Source organism: Trichomonas vaginalis, chromosome IV (assembly GCF_026262505.1).
Source record: "Trichomonas vaginalis G3 chromosome IV, whole genome shotgun sequence".
Taxonomy (NCBI): Eukaryota; Parabasalia; order Trichomonadida; family Trichomonadidae; genus Trichomonas; species Trichomonas vaginalis.
Window position 1 is genome coordinate 31537386 of NC_067206.1, and position 20525 is coordinate 31557910.

General features: G+C 34.7%; 11 protein-coding genes and 4 pseudogenes across 15 annotated transcripts, besides 2 other annotated features; 10 read left to right on the plus strand and 5 right to left on the minus strand.

Annotated features, from left to right (window-relative positions):
* Positions 1-812: 812 nt before the first annotated feature.
* Positions 813-1536: a terminal%2Cinverted (terminal inverted repeat of Maverick-1A transposon ID:TVAGG3_0202530).
* Positions 813-20525: part of a mobile genetic element that runs on past the window's edge.
* On the minus strand, positions 2267-3143 carry TVAGG3_0202540 (annotated as a pseudogene). The gene has a single exon. A coding segment is annotated over exon 1 (877 nt).
* Positions 3193-3627, plus strand: TVAGG3_0202550 (uncharacterized protein; the record flags this gene model as incomplete). The annotated part of the gene is made up of 1 exon (XM_051226332.1): positions 3193-3627. The coding sequence occupies one exon, from the start codon at positions 3193-3195 to the stop codon at positions 3625-3627; it is 435 nt and encodes a 144-aa protein (XP_051111318.1).
* Positions 4472-5086, plus strand: TVAGG3_0202560 (uncharacterized protein; the record flags this gene model as incomplete). The annotated part of the gene is made up of 1 exon (XM_051226333.1): positions 4472-5086. One exon carries the CDS (start codon positions 4472-4474, stop codon positions 5084-5086), a length of 615 nt encoding a protein of 204 aa, XP_051111319.1.
* Positions 5314-5526, minus strand: TVAGG3_0202570 (uncharacterized protein; the record flags this gene model as incomplete). Its single annotated transcript, XM_051226334.1, has 1 exon — positions 5314-5526. The coding sequence occupies one exon, from the start codon at positions 5524-5526 to the stop codon at positions 5314-5316; it is 213 nt and encodes a 70-aa protein (XP_051111320.1).
* On the plus strand, positions 7035-8099 carry TVAGG3_0202580 (organellar and viral DNA polymerase type B; the record flags this gene model as incomplete). Its single annotated transcript, XM_051226335.1, has 1 exon — positions 7035-8099. A coding segment is annotated over one exon (1065 nt), but the record flags the coding sequence as incomplete, so codon positions are not given.
* Positions 8208-8999, plus strand: TVAGG3_0202590 (phage tail repeat-like family; the record flags this gene model as incomplete). Its single annotated transcript, XM_051226336.1, has 1 exon — positions 8208-8999. The coding sequence occupies one exon, from the start codon at positions 8208-8210 to the stop codon at positions 8997-8999; it is 792 nt and encodes a 263-aa protein (XP_051111322.1).
* TVAGG3_0202600 (integrase core domain containing protein family) lies at positions 9068-10156 on the plus strand (the record flags this gene model as incomplete). Its single annotated transcript, XM_051226337.1, has 1 exon — positions 9068-10156. The coding sequence occupies one exon, from the start codon at positions 9068-9070 to the stop codon at positions 10154-10156; it is 1089 nt and encodes a 362-aa protein (XP_051111323.1).
* On the plus strand, positions 10637-11193 carry TVAGG3_0202610 (annotated as a pseudogene). Its single transcript has one exon. A coding segment is annotated over exon 1 (557 nt).
* On the plus strand, positions 12627-13021 carry TVAGG3_0202620 (annotated as a pseudogene). The gene has a single exon. A coding segment is annotated over exon 1 (395 nt).
* TVAGG3_0202630 lies at positions 13230-13686 on the minus strand (annotated as a pseudogene). Its single transcript has one exon. A coding segment is annotated over exon 1 (457 nt).
* Positions 15017-15938, plus strand: TVAGG3_0202640 (organellar and viral DNA polymerase type B; the record flags this gene model as incomplete). Its single annotated transcript, XM_051226338.1, has 1 exon — positions 15017-15938. A coding segment is annotated over one exon (922 nt), but the record flags the coding sequence as incomplete, so codon positions are not given.
* Positions 16397-17452, plus strand: TVAGG3_0202650 (organellar and viral DNA polymerase type B; the record flags this gene model as incomplete). Its single annotated transcript, XM_051226339.1, has 1 exon — positions 16397-17452. A coding segment is annotated over one exon (1056 nt), but the record flags the coding sequence as incomplete, so codon positions are not given.
* On the minus strand, positions 17813-18670 carry TVAGG3_0202660 (uncharacterized protein; the record flags this gene model as incomplete). The annotated part of the gene is made up of 1 exon (XM_051226340.1): positions 17813-18670. The coding sequence occupies one exon, from the start codon at positions 18668-18670 to the stop codon at positions 17813-17815; it is 858 nt and encodes a 285-aa protein (XP_051111326.1).
* TVAGG3_0202670 (uncharacterized protein) lies at positions 18695-18955 on the minus strand (the record flags this gene model as incomplete). The annotated part of the gene is made up of 1 exon (XM_051226341.1): positions 18695-18955. One exon carries the CDS (start codon positions 18953-18955, stop codon positions 18695-18697), a length of 261 nt encoding a protein of 86 aa, XP_051111327.1.
* On the plus strand, positions 19001-19429 carry TVAGG3_0202680 (uncharacterized protein; the record flags this gene model as incomplete). Its single annotated transcript, XM_051226342.1, has 1 exon — positions 19001-19429. The coding sequence occupies one exon, from the start codon at positions 19001-19003 to the stop codon at positions 19427-19429; it is 429 nt and encodes a 142-aa protein (XP_051111328.1).

Below are 20525 nucleotides of genomic sequence, written 5' to 3' on the forward strand. Positions count from 1 at the left end.
GTGATGCCGGTTATCTTCAGATGGATTGCGCCCGTGAATCTTTCGCATTTGCAACATATAAACCAAAATCAGAAAGGAAAGTTAAAAAGTTTGTTCATTCGTTATATAATAATGTTCAAAAATATGATAACTCAGTATGTGGTAAATATATTGACCCTTCAGAAGTTTTCAAGAAAGCAAATGAAGAAGTTGATGTCACTTTTGATATGATTATTCCGGTAAATGATTTGTTAGCATTTCAGGCGTTCGATGATTATCCTAAATCATTTGGTGATATCATTCTTAAATATTATGTTTTCAGGGATACTTTAGTATTTTGTCAGGTTGACCAGTTAAGAGTTGCTGATTTACAAAATTACGTTTATGAAAAGATATCTGATGAAAATTATGAAAAGATTATGAATCATGTTTATAAATATGATCGCAAATTCCAACAAATCGGACTTCCTGCCAAATTAATTACAAGCTTAGCCGCTACATCTGCTGACGCAACAGTTGATGACGTTATTATTTCATGCACAAAGATGGAAGTTTTAGAGGATAAATGCATTACACCAGGATACGGTTTAATTGAAGAATCAGTTAAAGCAATACCACGTTTATTCAGTAAGGAAGATCCATTCATGATTCCAGCTCAACATATTGACGTTCGTTCACTAAATGGAGGTTGCATCACTCCTGAAGGTATTAGCTCAGATTTCTCATACGCTCTTCATAATGTTACAGATGTTGTGTTAGCATTTCCGAAGAATGCAATGCAAAGAACAGTTTTAGAAAATCCAATGCTTCGAGGTCTTCAGGTCACTATAGATAGTTAGTATACATAACAAGGGTACGGCGGCACTGCGTTCCACCTTACCCAAGATAACGGTTTGACACTTTACAAAACCACTAACGTATATTTTACAACACAAACGGCAACACTAACTTAACCTTAAATATTTACAAAGCCGCCAACCACTTCACCTCACTAACGTTTTCGCTAACGACTTCACTAATGAAAAAATAAACGTTCTCACTAACGTTCCCACTAATGTTCTCATTTACAAAAGTATTGCAGCGCTTCCCATTGCTGTGCTTCACACAATAGTTCATATTCTTCAGTATCGCTGCTGTCACTCCAATCGTCAGAGTCAAAATCACTGTCAAAATAAATGTATGTAAGTTTTGACAAAGCTAATGAAACACGCTTACCGTTTGTATCTATTGCTTTTATATATCTCCCATTATGTTTGTTGTCGTAAACGCTCAAACTAACTTTACCCTTTCTCCCTCGTATCTGATAGAATGTATTTTCACGAGGAACGAAGAACAAATTCTTGAACTCATGACCGTTGTAGTTTGTTATCTCAATAGTTTTCGTCATTACATCCAAAATAAAATAAAAAATAAACTTAAAAAATAATGATATCACCACCCTCACACGTATGAAAACATAGCACAAAAATAAATTTAGGTGAAGTGGTAAAATCTCACCTCTTTTTTCACCCGGTTTTTCACCCTGTTGAATTCATTGCTTTATAACTCTCTTCCTTGGTTTCTTTTTAGTTGCTTTCTTCACGTCTGTCTCCAACTTGACTGTCTTTCTTCTTCGGCCGTAATGATACCAGTTACTTCCACCAGTCAATGGGTCAAATGGTCGTTCATAAGGGTTTCCATACATTCCATAGGGACCATACGGAAGAACTACTAGTGGAGAAGAAACATTTTCTTTAGTTCCATCGACTCTATTTAAATGCATTGTTTCACCTTTCATCTGGTCATTAAAGTCTTTTGCGTGTTTTGCAAACTCATCGTCCTTTCCTAAAGCATTTTCTGACTCAGTCGCAACCAAATTGGATGCTTTATTTATGAGCCCTATTTTATTTAATCTTAACTTCTTTGCAACCCAGCCTCCAATCTTCCCTTTATTTGCATCTAATGTCTTTGAAACCCTTCCTCCACTCATTTTATTTACTGCGTCATAAGCTCCAAGTGCTTTTGCTCCAAATGCTAATGCTTTTGTTCCCATTGCGCCTAAAGCTGCCCAAACTACCATTTACACCATATTAAAATCATCTCTCTTCAATATTATCTCATAAAAGTTCTCGTTACTGGAGAAAGTCAATGAAACATAAACATTCTCACAGGCTTCGCCCTCACCGCTTTGCGGTCTATCTAACTTCTTTCTTATATCATCTATACGCTTCAAAATGTCTGAACAATTGCTAACATCTTCTACAACAGTTATTTCATCATGAATGACCTTCAAGAACAAGCTCATTTAATATGCAATTAAAATCATCTCAATAATGAGTCCATCCTTTCCGTCTTTGGGTAGCACAACATCTTTCATTGAAGAAGGTTCGACAAGTCTTATATTAAACTTACTGACAAAGTTTGTTATACTATAATGCTTCGGCGGCGAATACATATAGTTTGAAAGACATAATATAATTTTCAGCAAATTCACTTATACTGGATTTTATAACAATGTTCTCACGAGACCAAATGCCACCAATTGAAAAACTTGTAAGCAATCCTGCTGAACCTTCAACTGTAAACGTCGATGGTAACATTCCACGAAGGTCATCTATTGACATCTTTGAGTCACTGAATTTAAAGATTTTCTTAAAGCAATCGTCATTATCTAACCATGCAATAGCTTTGAAGTTTTCATTCGAATAGACATCTGCTTCATTAAATGTAAATCCTGACTTCTTTGCAGAGACGACTTTAAAATCTATTGAGTTTGTTTCAAAATTATATGCTATGGTAACTTCTGAAGGTAATGGATGTCCTTCCGCAGTAAGTTGTTCTCTCACTACCGTTTGAAGCTTTGTGTTAAAAACTTTCATGTCATCTCCTGTGTCTAGGTTCACATACACAGCAACAGGAAAACTATCTTGCTTCTTTGTTTCATCATTATATCTCAAAACATTAAAGTTCTTCAATAATATTGTTCTTCCTGCTGGAATACTTCGAACCTGTCTGATTTCAATAGCTTTCTCACCTCCTACATACTCTACCCAGTGTCTTGGATATTCATAAGTATACTGACTTTCTTGAATTTTGGTTGGTTTCATCATAACGTGTTCATAGTATATCTTTATACTCTTGTCAGTTAGACTCGGTGCTATGTTCTGAATATTTCTGACTTGCATTTTTAATGGAGATAAAATGAAGCATTTAATACATGATGTAGATGAAGACATGAATGAAACTACAGACAAACTTAACTCTTCTCTCATTCTTCCTTTCAGTAAGGACTATGAGTTCTGTTCAAATGGTGTTTATTTCTATTGTGGAAAGATGGGGTCAGGAAAGACATTCAACCTCATTCGTCATATACTCATAACAGAACGTTTAGGAAACGACTCTTACTATGACCAAATCATTATATCAGCAACTTCAGACTCTATGGACTCAACAGCGAAAACATTTATGTCAAAAGTTCAAGCCTCTGTCGTTAAAGTTCCAGACAGTGAACTCATTGAATTTCTTCAACGTTACATTCGACGTAAGAGGAAATATTATGCCATCGTTGAATTTATACAGTCAGGAATGCAAAAGACTTCTGAGGAGATGGAAAGAATTATTGACAAACACCACTTACGTCAATACTCAGGAGTTTACGATATGAAATGACTGACAAACTACATTCTATCAAAACTTTCAAAATACCCCTTCAAAAAGTATCCATCAAACACTCTGCTCGTTTGTGACGACTTCGCCGGAAAAAGTTTAGTGTCAAAACCAGACTCACCATTAGCTAACATCATAACTAAAGTCAGACATTACCATTTAACTGTAGCAATACTTATGCAAACATGGAGGTTTTTAGCTTTAAACATAAAACGTCTCATAACTGACTTCGTTATCTTTCAAGGTTTCTCACGTTATGATATTGAACTCATTTGGAAACAGTCAGGTATAACATTACCTTTTGAAGAAATTTGGGAAGCATATAAGTCTCTCATCTCTCCTCGTTCATACCTTGAGATTCATATCATGACTAATACCATTAAAGTCAAAAATATTCCATGGGAACGACCAACATTGTTTTAAAGTTTAACCTTCAATTGACTGATGGTAAATAAATTCCATGCATCTCTGTCGCCATTTCTGTTAATATTTTTTGCTGTCATTCATATCATCCACTTCCCCATCCGTTAGCTTTTGAGGATATGCGTTAGAATAGCTGTTCTTAAATGAAGGCTTTTCACCTTTGAGAGCATAAACTCTATAACTTTCTGCATACTTTATGTTTGAACCTCCTGAGCCATCATTGACATAAATTTTTATAGGCTTCCACCCTTTGTTCATATTCCTGCTTCTTCCCTTTGCTCTTTTGTTCAGTAGTTCTACATCTTTATACACAGCTCCTGTCTCAGTGAATTCAACAATATTTTCATTCGTTAGCTTTACATTCAAACCCTTGTCGAGTATATTGTTCATTTCATACATATAAAAGGTTTTTATTCTATATGAAATGAGAAGCAAATCCATCTTAGCTGGTGCCGTTAATGTTCCAATTGAACCAACATCAAATGTTGACTCACGAACGACAAACAATATTGTCATAAGAAACTATAGTTCAGAGTGTTTGAAAGAAAAAGAACCAGATCTTAAGTCGGTGAATTTAAACGCAGCTTCAAACGCTAACGCTACATCAGATGTTAAGTTAGAGTATCCACCACTGGACCAAGTTCTTTCAAGAGAAGCCAACGACAACCCTTACACAAATGTTCAAACAAATCCTTCAGATAACGTAGACCATTACCTTCTTCAGTTATACCAAACAATTTTACTCAAAGACGATAAGAAGCTTTTGACAAATCTTATAAGTAAGAACCAAATAATTCTAACAAAGGAGGACCTTGAAAATGTTATCTCACGAATAACAGGGAAACAATGTGTCATTGACTATCTCGACCCTGAAATCGAATGCTGTGGTCAGATGCCGGTATTTATGAAAATAGGTAACATCCGCATCATTGAAACACCAGGAACTACAGGAGTTGAGTTTAAGTATAAATATTCGAACGAGTATACAAAACTATCTACTGACTATAAGCTTTGTTTGAAATATGTTTTAGTAAATTAAAGCAGTCAGTTAGTCAAAAAAATTTCAAGTTAACAACTTATAGTATCTGTCCAAAACTTCTTCAACAGTATCGAACTCATCTTCATAATGCAAACCTAATCTTATTGACTTGGTGCAGTTTTCACTAACACAATATTTTTCTGTTCTCTTGACTGACATAACTAACTCATTTGTTTCATCAAACAGCAACAACCAAAGTTCATGACCTAAAATATAACATTCATACTTTATATTTTTAGCTCTGAGTTCTCTTGTAAGCCGTTGCATTTAATATTTTCTAAAAAGTCAACTTCAACAGTCATTCGCACTGGTGTCTTCAGTTCTACAGGCTCTCCTTGAAAGTCAACAAGTCTGAATTGCATGTCTTTCAAATTATGAGGACTAATGCGAACCCATTTACCTAAATAAGTTGCTATGACAGGAACGTTTGGAATGAACATTGAATTGACTGCATAACAGAAGGATTTATATTCTACTGAACCTTTACTATTAACTCCTGAAATGCCTGTGACATTAGCTATTTTAGACTCAATGTATAAACAATTACCATAACATACGTATGGAACAGATTTCATCTCAATCGTTTTGTCAACACTTTTCAAAGGAAATGTCATATGGTATGCACCCAAAAGAAGTTGTACTCTATGACTCATTCTTGGTATCTTAAACTCTTTCTCGCTGCTGAACTTCAATGTTCCCTCAGAAGAGAGTTCGACATCTATGTTGTCAATAGTTTCTTCATTTATGAGAGTATCTATGACTCCAGCAATTTTATCTATTCTATACCCAGCTCTATTAGGAAATGTTATAACGCTTCTTTTTGTCATCTATTTCAATCTCTATGAAATCTGTTTCATCTGTTATGACAAAAGTTGCGATAGTATTGAAGTCAACAACTCTGAAAGCAAGCGCTTCATTCTGAAGACCTAAGTTTGTTTGTAGCTTTACTGTCCCGTATTCGTTTGGGTCTGTACTTTGCAAATAGAACAACATTTTATTCTCATTAAAATATGACTATTGCTGCATATACGTATGAAACAAATGAAGCAAGAAGAGCACATGAACTAGTAAACGAAAACTCAACTTTAACAGTGGAAGGTAACAATTTAGTCATTGACGATGGAAAAACTAAAAAAGTCATTGATTTCGATACTTTTAACACTTATGACCCATTCATTTACAACAAGCAAGGTTCCCATCATAAATGATGGAACGGTTTGCAATATATAAATTCTACAGTAGATGCCTCATTAGTGAAAGTATTAAATTTTCTCATTGAATTGTTAAAGAGCTTTCGATTTGACGACAACATTAAATGCCTAAAGAATTTAGTCATGAATGAGAAACAAATTCTCGGCGTTGCTGTAACAGTAATGATGTACACCTTATGACATTAGAATATTATAACGAACATAAAGATGAACTGAAAGGAGAGAAGGGTGACACCGGACCTCAAGGACCACAAGGAATACAAGGAATACAAGGACCTCAAGGCGAAAACGGTTTGGATGGTGAAGATGGAAAGGATGGAAAAAACTGCTAAATCATGGATATGGAACCTTATAAATACTGGTTTAACAGCTGCTTCATATGGAGTTCTTCAATACCAAATCGGAAAGATATGGGCAGTACTTGGTGAAGAAGTTTTAGATGACGCTAAAAATGCTTTGAACTTCATTTCAAATGGTTCGGATACTATTAAAACTTTATCTGGTTGGATGCAAGAAACAAGGAGTCAAATAGATACTGTAAGACGTATAGCAAACAATGCACGTACGGGATTGGATACTTTACGAGAAGCACAAAAACACTAAAGGAAGCAAATGATATTCTTGGCTCAGTATCAGACATGCATGAAGATTGGCTTAAAGGTATTGACAAATCTTTAAAAAATCACAGTCAGTCTATTGCTGACTACAAGAAAAGTATAGATTTTTTACATAGTGCTATGGACGTACATGATGGAAGCATAAGGAACTTACTTAATGCTAACAATAACTTACCAGGAACTATTAAAGCATTTATAAAGTCCTTTGTAAAACCTGGTGCTCTAACATTTAGGTCTTTGAGAGCAAGAGCATTGAAGTCAAGAGATGCAGAAACTCCAACAGAACCTACAGAAGGAACTGAAACAACAGAAACTCCAGAAGAACCACCAAAACCAACAGCTAATGAAATATTGTTCGAATATTTTCCAAGGTACTCTGTTCTCATTGCATACATTCAAGAAATACTTAAGAAAGCAGACTTGACTTTAGGAGATGATGAAAGTTCCGTATATCTTTCGTTCCAGTTTCAAATAGCAGAACTTTTGAGACAGATATGCTTAATGTATGACAACATCTCTGATTTCACAAGATATGATGACGACCATGACCCCGAACACGGTGAAGAAGAAGTTTTACAAACATCCATTAAGACAGGAAAGGTTTTAACTCAAAGTCTCATTATTGACACTAAAGATGGCGAAGTGGATGTTCTTCAAGAGCTGAAGAAAAATACTTCTGAAGGAGGTGGTGGTAGGCATGATCTTGAAATAAATGAGATAGAAGAGAAATTAGCCGAAAAAGCAGATAAAAACCATGTTCATTATATAAGTTCAGACGAACAGATTATAACGGACTACCATGGATATTTAACACAGGATGAACAAATAAGCACTGAAGATGTTAATGAAAGAAGATATAAATACATTCGTGCTAAAGGTTATGACATAAGCTGTACTGTACAGTATGACACGGGTAAAGCACCAGAAGCATTTGGTTATAACGATGAAATATATGCCTCTACTTTCTCTGTTAAAGGTGTATTAGTTGAACCAAGATTTACTTTGAGAGTTAAGGCAAAAATAACTTTTGAAGATGCTATTAAAAGTAAAGCTGACAAAGATGAACTTGACGCAACGAACAAAGTTTTGAAATCTCATAAACACAATATCTCCGATATAAATGAACTTCAAGCTACATTAAATAGTAAAGCTGACAAGAACCATACACATGAATCCTTCACTACTGTTAGAGCAGACGACATAATATTGAACTATACCCTTGGTTCAAGTGCACCTTTAGAGAATCCAAGTACAAGCGTAAAAGATACACTAAACTCCTTAAATAGTAAATGTATGAACATTGAAGGTCATGTCAGAAACTTTGAAACATATGAACTACCAGCAATGTTAGATAAGAAAGCAGACAAAGAACATACACATAACTCCTTCTCAACTGTTGTTATAGAAAGTATTGAAGGAACGGTTGGCGGAACTGGTGGGGAGGGCGGAGCCCCGCCGCACGCGGCTGCATTATATTATAAACCTCCTAACTTTCCACAAGGTTTAACATCGAATGAAAACATAACAACGAAGAAAGAAATTAGCTGTAAAAATGTTTATGTCATGGATGATGAAAATAATGTTAAATTCACTGCTCAAGATTTATATGATAAGAAAGCAGACAAAACAGAGCTTCAAACATTAAAGACAGAAATACTTCAAACATTATATCCTATAGGCTCTATTTATACGTCAATGAACTCAACAAATCCAGCAAGTGTTTTAGGTTTTGGTACATGGAAGCAGATTGTAGATAAATTCTTATACTGTGCTAGATATTTAAAGCAAACAGGAGGTTCGAAGAAAATTAAAGAAGCAAACTTACCCCCGCACACTCATACAGGAACGACAAACTTTTCTGGCGACCATAGCCACTCATTAAGAGACCACCCATTATACAACTCAGAGTATGAAGCCGGTCATGATGTTTTATCTCCATCTTATAACAATTCAGCAAAAAAGATTTTTCGACCAACTGAACCAGGAGGAAATCATTCACACACTTTCACAACAAATCCAACAGGCTCGGGTGAAGATTTTATGCCACCATTTGTGACGGTTTATGCATGGTACCGCGTTCAATGAACGCGCTTGAGCCTAGACCCTTTGGGTCAAGGCTTACCGTCTTGAATAAAATCTTTAACTTTACATAAATGAGCTTGAAAGAAGTATTCGAACAACATCCATGGAGGTCATTTAAGAAGTTCAATGAAGCAGCAAAAAGTTGGGGATTTACTAACAGAGCTGAAGTGAAAAGGTTCTTTGACAAAAATGTTGTACATCAAACAAAAATAAACCCTTACGACTACTTTTTACCAATTTACTCCAACACTCCTGACGCATACCAATTTGACACTCTCATTCAAAGCAGAAAAGGAGGATATAAACCATTCCTCATCTTCATTAATGTTAACACTCGCAAAGCATATGCATATCCAATGAAAAATAAAGGAACTCGTGAAGTGTTAAGAGTTTTACAAAAGTTTGTAGCAGAACATAGCCCAAGTACTTTAACATCAGACCAAGACAGTGCATACCTCAGCAATGAAATCACAGATTTTCTCATTAAGCATAACATAACTCACTACACTACTGAAGACCATAACCATAACATACTCGGCATCATAAACCGCTTCATAAGGACTCTCAGAGATTTAAATCAAGAGCGAGACTTTACCGAAGAAACAATGAAACATTTTCTCGAAGTATATAATTCCTCAACACATTCTACAACAGGACATACACCAAATTCAATGACACAACAACAACAAGAAGAAAAGTATATACAAAAGAAACGAAGTCAAACACAAAATATCAGAAATTCAACACAATTTACCCTCATTCCTGGTACAAAAGTTCGTGTAGTTCTTGACGACAAACCGTTGACAAAGAAACGTTTAAGGTTAAGTCGAAATTATTATATCGTAGACTCTACGCAAGGTAATGGATATCTTATAAAAGCTGCCGACGACTCCATTGCATTTTATCCTCGACATAAATTAGTTGAAAGTAGTAATGGCAAACTTGCTGAAACCATTGACGAAGCAAAGCGAGGAGTGGTTATTGAAATACTTGGCTACAACATAAACGATGACACTTATAAAGTAAGATATGAAGGAGGCGTTGAAGATGTTATACCATCTAAGAACTTGAGAGAGTCGAAGCCAACACATCTGGGACCATTAGAGTGGGAGTACTGGAAGGATAAAAATATGCCAGAAAGAATAAGAAAATTCTTCTAAACTTTTTCATTAGATGTAAATCAAACAAAAATATGCCAGAAAGAATAAGAAAATTCTTCTAAACTTTTTCATTAGATGTAAATCAGACAAAATATGCCAGAAAGAATAAGAAAATTCTTCTAAACTTTTTCATTAGATGTAAATCAGACATGAACGAGAACAGTCATGATATCATTAATGGTACCATTTATTTTAACATAAAGACGCAAAGCGGCGGGGCATAGCCCATGAACAAAAATAATTTTTAGGGTAGATGGGTATATCTAACCTCATTTCTACCCTCATGAATTTTCATGAATTTCCTTAAGATAGAAAAAATAAAGTTAGTTTTATTTTTTATTTATTTTTTTATTTTGTATGTAAGAACAGAAATGTCAGTCGAAGCAAAAACATTCACTAACAAATATAATGGCGAAACATTCACAAAAGGCACTTATAATGGTATTGAAGTCTTACGTAGAGACAAGGATGGTTACATTAATGCAACAAAGATGGCAAGAGAAGCGGGAAGGTTAAACCATTTAAACAGATTTCTCAATAGTACTAAAATGCAGGAAATTCTTGAGTTTTGGATGAACGAATACGGTCGAGCCAAAAGTGGCTCGACCTCAAAACAAGCATTTTATGAGCTTACAAAGGGTGTCATGAATGAATTCAAAGGTATTTACATACATCCTGACCTCGTTCATTTTGTTGCTGAATGGTGCTCTGTAAAGTATGCATTTTATGTCAAAGATATTATGGACTCCATAGACAAGAAAGTTCATGAGAAGTTAGATGAAGAAGAACTCGAAGATACAGTAGAGAATGCAAAACATTTGTTTGAAGAAGAAGTTAGAAAAATGCATGAAAAACAATTAGAACATGAACGTGAGATATATTATGGTTATAGAGATTCTCCATACGAACTAGACCAATGGGAACAAGAAGATTTAAAGAGAGAATTTAGAGAATATGAACTCGCTAAGATAGCATTAGAAGCTGCAGAAAAGAAGTTAAAAGTTTGGGGTCGTTTTGTACAAAAATATTGTGAGTAAATGAACTCATTATTTTTGCTGAATTCGTGAGATTCTGAGTAAAATGGCATATGGCATGTGTCAAACCGTTGAGTTTTCACAAAATTCCAAAAATAACGTTTACCATGTAAAACGGTTATAAATAATGAGGGTAGAATTCGTGGTAGAAATTAGGTTAGATATACCCATCTACCCTAAAAATTATTTTTGCTGAATTCAGCAGAAAATTCTGAGTAAAATGACATATGGCATGTGTCAAACCGTTGAGTTTTCACAAATTTTAAAAATTGCTGCGGAAAGTTCGTCAAAAAAGTGAAGGTTCCCGATGGTTTCAAACCGCCATACTTTACATGAAGATAGTTTACAATGTCAACTAAATATCATGTACGATAGAAACGGTTATGTAAAGTTTACATTTTGTAAAGTTTTGTCCTGATTCAAGACAAGTCTTGTATTTTTTCAGAACAAGTCTTGTATTTTTTCAAGACAAATCTTGTCCTGATTCAGAACAAGACTTGCACTTTTTAGTCAGTTTTTCTTGTAAAGTTCTCAAATTTGAGAACAATTGTCCTGATTCAAGACAAGTCTTGTATTTTTTCAGAACAAGTCTTGTATTTTTTCAAGACAAATCTTGTCCTGATTCAAGACAAGTCTTGCACTTTTTCAGGAAATCCCATCGTCCAACTTTACAAATGTCACTTTTCAACATGATTGCATTTTGGTCGGGGAACAACTTTCTCTCATTTTGTCGCTTTTTCTATCGTCGTGTTTTGTCACTTTTCCCTCAGGGTGTGTGTCAGAAAATATCCAAAATCTTTATAGCCTCGTATCTCCTTCAATTCTTGACGGTTTGACATGTATGACACACCATTCAATTCAGAATTATGTGCTGAATCTTATGACCTTTATTTGTTCGTGACTTCTTTTCACATATGTAACCATGAATTTTTAACATTTCTTTAACACAGAAAAATAAAGTTAGTTTTATTTTTATTTATTTTTTTATTTTGTATGTAAGAACAGAAATGTCAACATTAGAGAACACAACAACTGCTATCGTTCATGAAGCCATAAATGAAGAATACGAATACATACATATAACAAACAACTTCGCCTCATTCGTTCGGTCAAAGATGACATGTACCAAATGCAAAGTATAATGAATGCTCTTCGTTCTACAAAGCAAGCATATCATTGGTTTGAAAACCAACAGACAAAAGAACTTTTAGAAGAATTTCCTCATATGATTGCTTCCCTCGGAAAACCGAGAGAGATTCCGTATGAAAATCGCAAGAATTTGGCTCCTGGTTTGAAAGGTTATTATGTTCATAGACTTTTAGTAAACGCTGTAGCAATGTGGGCTTCACCTCGTTATGCTTGTTATATTTTCATGATGTTAGATGAACTATATAAAGCAGAACGTGGAGAGATGGAAAAGAAACTTCATGCAAAAGATGAAGTCCTTGAATCCAAAGACAAAAGCATACAGAAAAGAATACCGCGTTCAGTACCAAAAGGAAAGGAAAAGAACTATAAGTATATGATATATACTGAAGAGTTGGAGAAAGAAGAAGACAGTGACATGGTTATGTTGCATTTAGTCAGAAGAAACAACAAGAGCTTTTATGACTTAGCTAAGATATATAAATCTGACAGAAACTGGTTCTATCGTGAAAACTTACCGATTTCAATGACACCGAATGAGCAAATAAAGGAAATTGTCAAAAATACTCTTCCTCAAACACACTATGACATCAATGGTTGCACAATACTTACATTCAAAGAAGACTTAACATTACTGAAGGAAAAAATAACAGAATATTTCGATAACTTCAAAGAGGAAGAATAAAAAAATCTAAGCTAATTTTATCTCATATGAAAGAACATGAATTTAGAATATTCGGAACTCATGACAGAAGAAGAGAACGAACAACATGTAAAAGATTATGCAAAATTCTGAAGGTATACAAAGCTTATAAAAAGCGTATGAAAAGTTTATACATTGGGGAATTGTTGTAAAATATCCATATGAAGACTAACCAAAAATATATTTTTGCTTAAATAGCTTCAGGGTCTATTTCTTCAACCATTTCACTTCCTTCGTCAATGTCAATAGAAGCTTCTTCAACCTTTGGTAAGAATTTCTGTATAACATCTTTGTTCGTTATTGTCTTCAGAGATGAAGGATAATATTTCACATTTGTTTCACCCTTCTTATATTCTTTCTGTTCGGAAAGATTTAAAGCAATACTGAAGAAGTCAATGTTAGAGTTCTTTATGACAGTATAATGAGTATCTTTGACATTCACGAAGAAACTCTTTTGTTTCAAAACTACTGCTAACTCTTGTGAAGTATAACGTTTGCGGTTAATGACGATAGCTAATGGTCTGACATACTGACCAAACTTAGATTCTTTCACAAACTTCTTGTTAAAGATAACATTAACATTTGAAGCATTATTGAACTCATTCTTGATGGCAGTAGCGAGAGCATTGAATGAAAAGAACTTGCAATCTTGCATGTGTTTCATTAAAATAAAAATATTAAATTATTTTGAAAAATAACTTAAAAAATCTAATCTAATTTTTTCAAAAAAATATTTTTTATTTCCTACTAAAGATGTATCGGAAGTTGTCTAAGTTAGAACACTCGGAAATAAAACAACTTCTTACAGAAGCTAATATAGATGTTGCAAAGCATTACGCAACAAACAAAAAAGCACTCGCTGACTTCATTAAAGACTACAATGGTGAAATAACTTATGATAGAATTCATGAGTTCATAAAGCCGCAACGCGGCGAGGACGAAGTCCATGCAAGAGCATTTCCTTTAAATGACGTTGCTATTGACTTATATCATAGACGTTCAGTACCTCATGAAGTAAGAAGAGAAATGTATGACATAACAAATGCGAACGTTGGTCATACTCGTAAAGCTCTTTCTCATGACGTTCGTCAAGAGATGTTTGAACTTACGAACTCAAACGTTGGTGAAACAAGAAGAGCTGTACCTCATGAAGTAAGAAGAGAAATGTATGACATAACAAATGCGAACGTTGGTAAAACACGAAAGAGAGACGACACACTGAAACAACAGAGAAGAGAGATGTTTAAAAGTGCTATAGAACAAGTTCGCAAAGCTAACGATGTCCTTCGTTCCATTGACGACAAACCAAAAGAAGGTGAGAGATGGTTAAAGAAAGATGAAGAGAATAGGAAGAGAAATGTGAAGTCAGGCAATAGACTCATTGACTTTAACATCGAAGCTTTAAATGAACCAAACAGAGACTACTTACACAAACATTTCGGTAAGGTTTTCATGAGACTCTTAGAGAAGATTAAAATAAACTCCCAACAAAGATGGATGGTATGTTATAAACTTGGTGGAAAGTATGAATGTTCTACGTTAAACCTCAATAATATTGGAACATTACTACATCAGCTCTTGAAGGAGAACTTTATATCAGAGATAGAAGCAAATGCTGCAGGTATTGTTGAAATGCACTATGACTTCTTCTTGACAAACATAAAGAATCTTACTGAAATAAAGATGTATGATTTAACAGAATATGAAGGCTTAACGATGTCAGATGTAAAGAAAGGCAAACCAAAAAAGAGACCATATAGAGATGAAAGCACACTGACAAATGACCAGAAAGCCATTTTGGAAGCTCTTAAGCAAACAGGAAACCCAGCACTTATAGAAAGCTTTTGGAAAGATAATGGTGAAAAGAAGTTTTATAAGAAGAGAAGCGGGCAGTTCTGGAAGTATCTTTGCACATTACCTATAAATCTTGAACGCTACCAAATCTTCAATGAACTGAACAAAAGAACTGCAACACTTATGACAGAAGATAACTGCTTCGTTTATGCTTGCATTCAGGCTGGAGTAAATGAAGAAACTATTGACCACATGAGAGAAGTCATTCGTGTTAGAGACTTTCCTCAAAGTAAAGTACAAGAAATTTCTGACGCAACAGGTATAGCATTTAATGTTACCATTGGTTACTTCAATGACTCAAGACATAATGAAATAAAGAGATACATACCAAAAGAATGTAAAACTGTTCGAACTATTGACTTACTTCTTGTTGAAGACCACTACATGCTAAACGAAAGATTACCAATGACAACATATTTCATTCGCAACTATATAGAAATCTTGAAGGAGTGTGGTGGAATGAACATTGAGAAACAGATGAAGATTTATACAAAGAGAGAGAACAAATATGTAGTTCGTTATGATAGAACAACACCGTTATGGGATGTTATGAAAACATTGTGGGGGTGCAAATATTTCGAACCTATTTCTTATGGAGAACTTTTCACATATACGACTGACTTATATAAACAGAACCTTGCACCATTTAAAGATTTGACATATGCTCCAAAGTATTGTGTACAACTGAAGAAGAAAGCCGAGTCAAAAGAAGTAAATAAAAATAAGTGCAAGTTCATTCCTGAGCACGTTTTCTTTGCTGACTTTGAGTGTAGCACAGACGGCTTTCATAAAGCTTTTAACATCTGTTATGACAGTGAAGATGGTTCAGTGAGTGAAAGCATTTGGGGTCAGAACTGTGCAACAGAATTTTTGGAGCGACTTCCTGACAAGAGTTTAATATATTTCCATAACCTCAGTTATGATATAAACTTTATCTTAAGACACATGACAGAAGTGAAAGGAACTCCCATCATTAAAGGTTCACGAACAATGCAAATAACTGGCTTATATAAAGGAAGGGCAATTATTATAAAAGACTCTTACAGTGTTATAAATAAGAAGCTTAAACTATTTCCTGCTATGTTTAACTTACAAACAGGACCGAAAGAAGTATTTCCATACAACTACTACAGCAGTGTTTTGTTAGCAAATGACAACAGAACTGGTGTCATTTCTGAAGCATGTAAGTTTATCCGGGATGCGATACATTCATGAAAAACATAGATTCCATCAAAGGTTGCAGAATAGATGAGAACCACTTCGACTTAGAAAAATATAGCACATTTATTGCAAACAAGATGTAAGAATTTTAAGAGAAGGTTTTGTTAAGTTCCGCAATGACATATTGAAAGAATTTGATTTAAACGTTATGACTACGTTAGTATTTGTTCTATTGCTAACAAATTGTTTGAGAACAGAGTGTACTTCCCGAATGGAAATTTATATGACCTCTCAAATAAACCAAGAGAATTTATTTCACGCTGTATTCAAGGTGGAAGATGTATGCTGTCAGATAACATGAAACAAAAGAGCGAAAAGAAACTCATTGCTGACTTCGACGCTGTTTCATTATATCCATCCGCTATAGCAAGACTTTATACTTTAGAAGGTATTCCAAAGGTTATGAAGAAAGAAATGTTAAGCACAGAGTATCTCATGAGACATTTATTCGATGACGACCAAAAGGAACCCATTGGTGAAAAGTTTATGTCTGGCTTCTTTGTTCTCATTAAGATAACAGAGATTGGAATACATAGACACTTTCCTTTAATAGTTTGTGACCCTGAACTAAATCCAGAACTTAACGTTCCCAGAAGTTCAAACACTTGCTGTTTAATGTATGTTGACCATATAACATTACAAGACCTCATAAAATATCAAGGTGTCAAATGTGAAGTGTTGCAAGGATACTATTACGATGGAAACAGAGATATTAGAATAAGAGATGAAGTAAAGAAGTTGTTTGAGTTAAGGTTAAAGTATAAGAAAGAAGGAAATCCTTTGCAAGAAAATATAAAGCTCATTCTGAACAGTATTTATGGCAAAACTATTCTATCTCCTATTGAGTCAAAAATAACCATAGTAAATGACAAAGATGCTATAAGATATGCCATCAGAAACTACAACCATATAGTGAAGTTCGAAGGTTTGGATGGTTCAGATAAAACTATTTTCAAGCTAACGAAAAGCATTTGCAGACACTTTAACTTTTGCCCCTTAGGTGTTAACATTCTGTCTATGTCGAAGAGAATAATGTGTGAAGTATTCTGTACTGCTGAGGACTTAGGAATGGACATCTTTTATAGCGATACGGACAGTATGCATCTCTACAATGAAGATATCCCTCGTTTAGCTGAAGAGTTTGAGAAACGTTATGGAAGAGTTCTCATTGGTAAAAACCTTGGTCAATTTCATAGCGACTTTGCAGAAATCACAAAAGATAAACAAAGTTTAGCATACAAGTCAATATTTTGTGGAAAGAAGACTTACATAGACTTACTCACGAATGATTTAAATGAAGTTGCATTTCACTGCAGAATGAAAGGCGTGAAGCAAGATGTTATTGCTTTAACCGCTAATGAAATGTTTCCTGACTCTGTTCAGTGTTTCTATGATGAAGATAAAGGTTTAATGGTTCCGCAAGGAAAATTTGACAAAGACTCTGAGTTCAGTGTTATGAAGTTATATAAAGCACTTTATGACGGTCAAGAGATTGCATTCGACTTATGTAAGTCTGCTACACCTGCATTTGAAGAGAAGTTTAACTTTTCTATTCAGACTAAGACTTCATTCATAAGAAAGCTTAAGTTCTGAGGTCATGAATGAGAAAAATAATGAGGTCATTTATTTTTGTCAGCAGTGAGACCATTCATGATAAAAATAAGCCGCTAGCGGCAAGGGCGAAGCCCATGTGGTCATTTACAATACTGCGATGGTAGAGTTTAAGAGTTGTGCTTCAATGTAGAGACAGTCCTTATGGTCTGGAGGTAAGAACACTGGGCAGTTATGGTCATGAGTGGAGAACATGTCTATCCAAAACTCACGATTGAAGCCAGTTAATTTATAGTATTTAGGGTTAGGAAGTGGTGAAGTTCTTGTATGACCAATGAACTCATTTTCAACTCCCTTACTTAAGTTTGAATATAATATAGCTTGCTTTCTATCCCAAATGCCAGGTGTTACAATCTTTGAAAATTCATTTTTCCTCGGAAGCATTGCATCATAATTGAAAACATTCTTGAAATCATCACTTGGTTCAGAGATTTGAAATCTTATACGTAATGGATTTTCTTTCTCTTTAGCGACTTCATTGAATGGTGAGAATACAACAAACTGACAGTCATGTGTTCCATCTTCATTTTCATTAAATTCATAATGAAAGTCTATAAGTTGTGGCTGACTACCTTCTTCTTTCAGTTGTGCAAGAAACTCACGTAAAGGCTGTAAAGTTTGTACTTCAATGTTGAACTTTTTCTCGAACATCTCATTAAATGAAATCATACATTGTTGCAATGTTGTATCGTCTTTAAAGTATTTGTATATGTGAATGTTTTGGGCGCTTAAAGACTGTTCGTCATTTTCTATCTCGACTTGAAGTATAAAGTCAACCTTTCTGAAAGCACGTGTTATATACATAGATGTTATGCCAATGTACTTCTCTTCATTTATGTTCACAATCCAGTCTGTTGGAAACTTAAACGTTACTCTGTTCCCCTTTATTTTGACGTCAGGGTTTTCACTACTGAACGCAACAGATAAAGGTATTTGTCTATACATTTAATTCGGATAAAAATAAACCATTTACTCTTTCTTTGCTTCAGCTTCTTTAGCTTTTGCTTCAGCTTCTTCTCTAGCTTTCTTCGCCAGCAAACGTGGGTTCTTTTGTCTTCCAGCAGCTAATGCAGCAAGTTGTTTTTCACTAAGTTTTCTCTTTGGTCTCTCTGGCTTTTGTTCTTGTTTTTGTTCCTTCAGTTCGGATAAAATTTGCTCGCGAATTTCTTTCTTCAATGCTTCAACATCTATGACCCCTTGGGTCTTGTCCGTAGGGCTTGTCTGAGTCATTTGACTGCAGATAAAAAACAAAATTAAAACTTTAACCGATGTAAAATGAGCTTGTCAAAATCAGAGCGAGAGTCTATTATATTAAATGACGCAAGAGGAATACAACATCCTTTCTATTACGTAAGTCAGAGTAAAGATGGTAAAATATACGTAAGAAAAAGAAAGGTTCCATTAGCGAATGCAGAAAGCGACAACATTAATGTGCATGGCACCGAGGGCGAAGCCCATATAAAACCTTCTGTTCAAACTGAGCCACCAAAAGAACAAGAAGAAAAGAAGCCAGATGTACTTTCAATAACGAACCAAGAGCTTATTGCAAAGTTCGTGAATTTCATTGAAAAGCAAACCGAGTCAAAGAACCCTGACCCACCAGTGAAAGAAGTTGAGACAAAAGAGAATGTACAGTTCATTGAAAATGTCAAGAAACAACTTCCACCACGAATGCCAAGAAGAAGAGTGAGAATAATGAAGTAAATAGATATTTTTATCTGAAGTAAATACATGCAGAACGAACAGCTAAACGAATTTACTCCAGCAGAGCATATTCATCAGATTCGCTCATATTTCGATATCATAGACAATGCAGTTCAAATTGGTGACACTAATAGAAAATATTCTGACGCAAAGATTCCATCACAACCTGGAACTGCTAAAGATAACACATGGGTAACATTCAATCTCTCACCTCCTGGTGAAAATATGTTGGACCTTTACAATACATTCATTACGTATAAAATGGAAGGTCAATTTATTGTAGATAAAGAAATTGGTTCAGGTTCCAATAAAACAAACCCACCAGGATTTTGGATTGGTTTCGATGACGCTTTCTATGCAGTTGCTGGATATCAAATCCTTGCAAATGGTCGTATCGTATATTCTCAAGACAACGCAAGAGAAGAAGCATATATAACTTCAAACTCACAAACTACCGAACAAATAAAGAAAGTAGATGTTTTCTCAAAGACTCGACATGAAGATGTATGGAGTCATTCGGGAACATGCAGAACAGGACAAATTGTTAGTGGTCCAATTACAGCAGGAAAATCATTTGATTTTAAGCTTCGTTTAAGAATTCCTGTTAGAAGATTCCTTCCATTAGAAGCTATCGATTTATTCCAGCTTTTGCAGGAAACATTCAGCTTAAAGTAAAGTTCAGTAGCGACGCCTTACAATGCACATCTATATCTGTAAATGATATCATTGCTTTCAATCCAACTCTTAAAGTTGCATTTGCTTCAGATTCAAATCACCGACAAATAAATTTGTTCCATGGAATGAACCATTCACTATGATAACGAAGGCAGTAGAAGCTAGTGGAACAGTTACTATTACAACTGTAACCCAGCAACTATTTCGAACAAAGATGGATTTTAATGAATGTTTCATTCATCCAAAGTCATTCTCTTTAGACCCTAACATTTATACAGAACTTGTAGAACATTATACAAACGAGGCTTTATGTTTTCCTGTTAAAGTTATGGATTGGATTCCTATGGACGGTTCATTCTCAAAGAATACAGATAGTTCAAGTGCAACATTTACAGCAGCTTATACGCCTATTAATGTTAAA